The sequence below is a fragment of the Bombus impatiens genome, unplaced genomic scaffold (genome assembly GCF_000188095.3).
Source record: "Bombus impatiens unplaced genomic scaffold, BIMP_2.2 scf_0010, whole genome shotgun sequence".
Taxonomy (NCBI): Eukaryota; Metazoa; Arthropoda; class Insecta; order Hymenoptera; family Apidae; genus Bombus; species Bombus impatiens.
The window spans coordinates 288,473-294,801 of record NT_176429.1 but is presented as its reverse complement, the minus strand read 5'-3'; the positions used below and the strand labels follow the sequence as shown (position 1 = coordinate 294,801).

Below are 6,329 nucleotides of genomic sequence, written 5' to 3'. Positions count from 1 at the left end.
GACGGCGACGAAACGAGCCGAGCCATCACCGAGATCCCGGAAGTGACCGTAGTCGGTGGTGGCTCCTTCGTGCCGAAAGATCTCTGCTCGACGGGAATCCTGACCTCCAGAGTCCTGACAGCACCTTCACGCGCTACCTACACCACCGCCTACATTTAGGCTACGTACGCGCGGGGCCCCTGCGAACCAAACGCGAACCAACGGTCGCCGTTGAGCGAGGGGGGCTTCAAGGGCTTGCTAGAGGCTACTACTATGTACATGTCGAATAGCACGTAGGTCTATCGTTGTACCACTCCTTTTTCTCTCTGTCTGTCTGTTTCCGTATAGAGACTTTTTCTGTCTTTCTTCCTTTTTCTTCGTGGACACGCTTCGCGCTATTCCTTCGGGCTCGACGAACGACCTTTCGCTTGGTTCGCTGTGTTTACGGAATATTTAAACGGAGGTACCTTCGAGTCAATATTTTAGGTATTTTGAGCGTATGCTCTAGTTTATGAACAAGCGTCGATTAAGAAGAAAGATTAAGAAGAAAAATATCGATTTTAAAGAAGTATTTTATCAAGATGTATATCGTAGGTTTTTATCGTGGTATTTCGATGATTTCGTCAATTGTTTATTTAGTTACTTGGACCTTTTAAGGGTTCTTGTTTTAGCTTTTAAGAATATATCTGTTATGATGTTTACGGACTAATTGTATAAAATGATTGTTTTATAGTTGGACGAAACATTCTACACCATTATTTCTAGTACTTTGTTGCCTTTTCTTGTATTGTTATCGTGTCTTTTTAGTTGTATAAGAGACGCTCCTAAAGTATTTAGTGTCATTTCTAATATAAACGAAGCGATATACCAGGACCTGAAACCTGCAACCAAGCTCAAGATCGTTCGAAAATGTTAATAATCGTGTGTTTTCCTCGATGGCTTTTGTTCGAAGTACGAGAAGAGTTCGATCGTTTTGTATTTTCAAAGAAATCTGTCTCTGTTTAATGATTCGCGTAAAGTTATTTATCCATTTTTGTATCTTCACGATCTTCGCTTTTCTGTACTCTTCTTCTACTTACGTATTGTACAGTTTCGATGTGTTCCAAGTGAAAATGAAAGAAACGAATATATTTCCAATATTACATCGACGTTAAAATCTACGGTTGAGAAATTCGCGAAAAAGAGATGTTGGAAAAATGGTTTTAGAGTTTGCTGATTCTTTCACTTTCGCTTTGTAGCTGTAATTAATTATACGATAAGCCTGTGTACATTTAAATAGCGTCAATTACCACGTTGGCATGGCTTTTGCAGCTTGTCTAGCATGCGTTTTATCATTTTCAATACCGAGTGTACATTGTTTTCCAAGCCTGTATCATATTTTTAGTTTAATTCCCCTTGAACTTTTCAACTGGTTCGATTTTTCTTAATTTGGATCAATCATTCTTAAATCAACTTAAACATCGTCGGCATCAGGTATACAGGGAAGGTTTGATATTCTTATAGAATTTTTGTAAAAGTGATTTTAAGAATCTCTTACGTTTTTATATCGATATCATAAATATTATCTTAAGTAATATCCTCAACTAAATACGCTTTTTTTTTAGACGTAAGTTCGAGACGATTGACCCTGCTACGTAATAATTTTAATATCTTTACATGTTACGGAAATAATTATATAATTATGTTATATATTTCATTTTGAATCTAATAAGTTTCTAATGATTGTCGCGCAATGTAATTAGTATTTTATTAAAAAAAAAAAAAAAATTGGAATGCATCGGACAGATATTAAAGATGCTAAAATATTCTCTTAGAGAGGAGAAAGACGAACATGAAATGGGCATATCGGTATCGTTCGCGATTCCTTCAATAATTTTCAATTTGCGAAAAATATCAGAAAATGTTTGTCGAGACGTGCGATTTTTCGTTTCGATTCTACGCTGAAATTTGTTCTTAAACTACGGCAAGCTTTTCTGCTTGCCAAAACGAGAGTGAGACTGGAACATAAATATACATAAAAATTGAAGGATCGTAACAGGGTTAAGACTGACTAAATAGCAAGAGTATAATACGCATTTCGACCTATTGAACAGTGCCAGTTAAAAAGTTCCGACGATATCCCCAAACATGTTAACCACGTTTTCGAGCGTCGATATTTTCGACGTTACGCAACTTCCCTTCCAGGAACGAAAATAGAAAAATAAAATAAAAAAAAAAAAAGGAAAAAAAAGGGAGGAAAAATAATGGTTTTCATCGATGGTCGAGGACGAGATCGAAAGAATCAACGTATCATTATCGATTATACTCGTTGCATCCCCGTCGTTTCGCTCAAACATCATAAAAGTCCCGGTGTGTACAGTTTAAACAAGCAAAGTCAATTTTTATCTTTCGATCTGTTCGTTCGGTGGAAATAACGACCGCCACCGATACACGTTTCTCCATTTTTCTCTTCCTCTTACCCATTCTTTCTCTTTTTTCTTCCCCTCTCTCGATATTCCTCTGCAATTCTCTGTTTCGTTGCATCGAGTTTGTACGCGGCAATTTAATAAATGATCAAATATTATATTAATTTAATGTTTTCAAGCCGGCGCTCGCGTTGCGTGTACGTGTGTGTGTGTGTTTGCGCGAACGCGCACAAAATTGATATTTTCTTTCTTCTACAATTTCCACGGCAAACAGCCGCCGTAGAATCCCCGTCAACAACGGCAAACAACAAATTAATTCGTTGTTTAAACAGTTCCAGAGGCCGGCTGTTTGTCGCTGGCAAACGCGTTTAACGCCACCGACAAGGAACGATCCTGCTAAATTCCAAAGGAACTTCTTAATACATATATTCCGAATTTCCCTTATTATTTTTATGTATAATGTAGTGTCTATTTACCATGCGAGAAGTATCTTTTGCGAAAAGTCATTCAGGACTTGTAGGCTGGATGGCACTCTGTTCGCTGTTGAGACTGTTTGGCGAACAGAAGATTGAAAAATCAACTGTTCGTTCGATATTGGTGATACGAGTGATTTGCTTTGGCTCATATTTATCTTGTACGGAGAGAAGATAATCTTGTCTTTTCATTGTCGATTCAGTTTTCGTCACGAGAGGAATGGCGGAAAATTCGTCAACAATTTTTAGATCTTAACGTTTGACGGATTTCGAGATCTCAGGATTTAAACGTTTTACAAATATTTTACGTTCGCCAATTTATAATTCCTCTACGGTGCTATAAAATAATTATTTCTCCTATTATATTTCGCAAAAGTCGATAGATAGAAATTCCGACGTCGAACGAGCTGTTTTTAATTGCAACAGAGTTGATTTTTCCAACCACGTTCGTCAAACGATCCAGTGGAAATTATCCGACGAACACAATGCGAAGCGGAATTTTCTAAATTAGGAAATTTGAACGTTCGAAACGAGCAAAAACGAATTAACAAACGAACGTCTTTGATCGATTGTATCAACGAGCGCCATCCAGCTCAAAAATCCTGATAGAAAGTAATTTCACGTTGCAAACACCTTGTGTATATATTCCTTGCATATCAAGCGTATTCCACACTTTATACAATCCTCCATACCTCAAAGACAACCCCGCAAGACGCCAATGGACGAGGGTAAACCGCGAGTGACCGGTTTTGGTCGTGTGTATTCTTTTTCTGTTCTTCTAGCTGGTAGCATGGCTTTCAGCTGACCTCACTGTTGCTTTTGCCGCTTCTAAAGAGAGCATTACAGAGATTTCTTTGGGCCGAGTAGTGGATGATAGGCGAACGAACGCATGTAACGTTCATTGACTCGTGATTTGTCAGACGGGAGAAGCTGCTGGACATTCTGCGTAATAAGATGATCGATCCCGCCGACCAAGGGGGAACCATCCCGAGCTTGGTGAACGTGAAACGCTCGAGGAACGCTTCGTCCTCGTCCGAGGATGAAGAGGAAGACGAAGAGGAAGGAGACGAGAAGAATAATCAGGAGGGAAGGCAGCGAAAGGACGAAGAGGACGATGGTAAAGTGGACGAGCAAGGAGGAACAGCGTACAGAGAGAAGGTTCCTGAATGGTTGTCGATGATCGAGAATGGTATTAAGCTGTCCGGACCTGTTACCGATCTTTAGATCGCAATTTTTCGGAATATTTGAAATTTTCGATTAGAGTTTAAGCGAAGAAACAGGGTGATTTGATGTGTTTGCAGGGTGTGAGATAATCTGAAGTGGTTTGAAAAGGTTTGCGATGAGTGGAGATTGGAAGGAAGTGTGTCAGAGTATTTCGTATATGAACTGGTCGATGATGATCTTGGATGGAGTATCGGAAATTCCTAGACGAAACTCCGAAGAGTTAAAAAGATTTGGCGCGTCAGAGTGGAAATGTTTGTAAAAGTTTATGATAATTGGTAGTAACGTGTTTGAAATCTCGATAATTTTCCAAGCACTGGAAATTTAAAATTAAAATTTGAGAAACAGGAGGATGCCAGGGGAAACGATAGTTTTGCAAGATTCTGGAAAGGTTTGTAGAAATTTGAGATTTAAAAAAGTAGCATTAGATTATTTGGATTTTTCGATGATCCATTTTCGAGTACTGGAGATTTTACGTTAAGGTGTAGAAAACGAGGATATTCGAAGCGTTAGAATGGTTTGGAAGAGTTTGCGAACGTTTATAGCGATCGGAGATTGAAGAAATTGGCAACAGAGTATTTAGATTCCTTGATAATCTCTGGAATCGAATTTTTTGAGTATTGCAGATGCAATTGAACGATTGTGCGAAAGTGTTCACGAATTTGACGAATGTGAACGCCTTCGATTGGAGCATAATGAATGACAGAATTGAAATTGTTAAGTCCACGACATTAGATTAACTCTTCCAAAAATTGTCAAAACTTTGCGTGAAAACGAAGAAGAGCCAAAAATCATGAACGATGATCGAGAAGATCAAGCTCTCTATCTGTGTCGCCTTAGGCCATAGTTTTTAAAAAAAGATTTTGAAACAAGTAACAAATATTTTAGAATAAGTTTGAAGTTGTTTGATGAGCGAAAATAAGTGCTTGTTAATTCTTTTAAATCAATTTGTTTGCTCTATTAAAATTACTCGAGTTTGAAAGATCTCGACGAAATTTTGTTTCAATAATAAGAAACATAATGTGTGACGAGCGATTTCTACGATCGTCGTTTGTTTGAACGTCGTCAAATGACTAACTTTTGCGTTGGTTACTGCGAAGAACGTGGATTGCAATGGAACGGAGAAGACGAAAATTTCTGCAATTCTACAAAGCTTAATAACTTTTTTTTTTATGGATTAAGTAATATTGTACATACAGTTAGCGCCGGGAAAAGAAATCTCGATTTATTTATAATCTTAAACTCTTTTTCTACTTTTTTCGTGTCATAAATTTCATCGGACATTAACGTTTTAAGGTTACGCGAGGATAATCTGTCGATTATTCGAGAGTTAGTAACGAGGTTTGATAAAACTGATTCGCAACCTTACCTGTGATCGTTCATTCGTCCCAATTTTTTTAGAAGACGGTTCCTCGAGATTTTTATTATACCGTTGAACGTGCCTGAAAGTTTGCTAGATTCGTTAAACGATTTAAATGAGTTTTCGCTGAAAAAGCGCGTATCTCTTATCTCTCGCGATTTATTCCCAGATCAGGAACTAAAAATAAGATAAAATCGAATCAAAATCACATTGTTAAAATAATAAATTCTAATTGAGAGTAGAATTCTGTTTTAATTAAAATCGGTAAAAGTGATATCACGTAATGTCAAAGTATCGGATGCCTTAACAAATGTCCGTTTTGCACGCAAATATTCCAATTTACAAATTTCCAAGTATTTCATAGCTTCAGCCACTTAAAGAAAAATTCTCAATTTCTTTCTCAAATCGTCGATTGCATCGAAACGCATGGATTTTAGAATCGCGAGGGATGAAACTATCGCGCGATCGTTCGCTGAGTTATATTTTTCGCTGATTAGCCTTCGCAATGGAGGATGCTGGTCGATAAGCTTGCGTGTTCTGTTCGTGGATCGAAGATCAGCGACGCTGGTGTTTGTCCTAAGAGCAAAGTTGACGTAATCGTGTTAATACGTTGATTTCTTTCCCGTTTCCAATCGAATCAACGGTGCATCGAGTATTTTTTGGAATTTTCCCTCCTAAAGGTGTCTCGATGATCCAGAATGGTAGCTGGAACTAGAACGATCGGTCGTTCTGCGAGAAACGTAGGTTTGAAAATGAATCTTTGTTATATTCTTCGAACATCGATCCCTCCATTTGACGAAGTTTTATCAATTTTCCGGGAAAGTTGAATGTCTAGTATTATTATGTTAATTATTCTTCGCTCGTTGTTATTTGTCGAAGCTGGTCTTTTTC

General features: G+C 38.0%; 1 protein-coding gene across 4 annotated transcripts in view; it reads left to right on the top strand.

The window, feature by feature from the left end:
- LOC100745280 overlaps positions 1-3,918 on the top strand; it is a 12,426-nt gene extending 8,508 nt beyond the window's left edge. For 2 of the 4 annotated variants that reach the window (XM_012391111.3, XM_033321016.1), the window contains exons 7-8: positions 6-272; positions 3,640-3,918. In XM_012391111.3, coding sequence (XP_012246534.1) covers positions 6-159 — 154 coding nt within the window. In that variant the 3' untranslated portion in view covers positions 160-272; positions 3,640-3,918. Of the gene's footprint in view, positions 1-5; positions 2,543-3,639 lie in introns of those variants that run through there. The other 2 variants (XM_033321047.1, XM_012391041.3) reach the window with 2 other exon arrangements.
- The last annotated feature ends 2,411 nt before the right edge of the window (positions 3,919-6,329 follow it).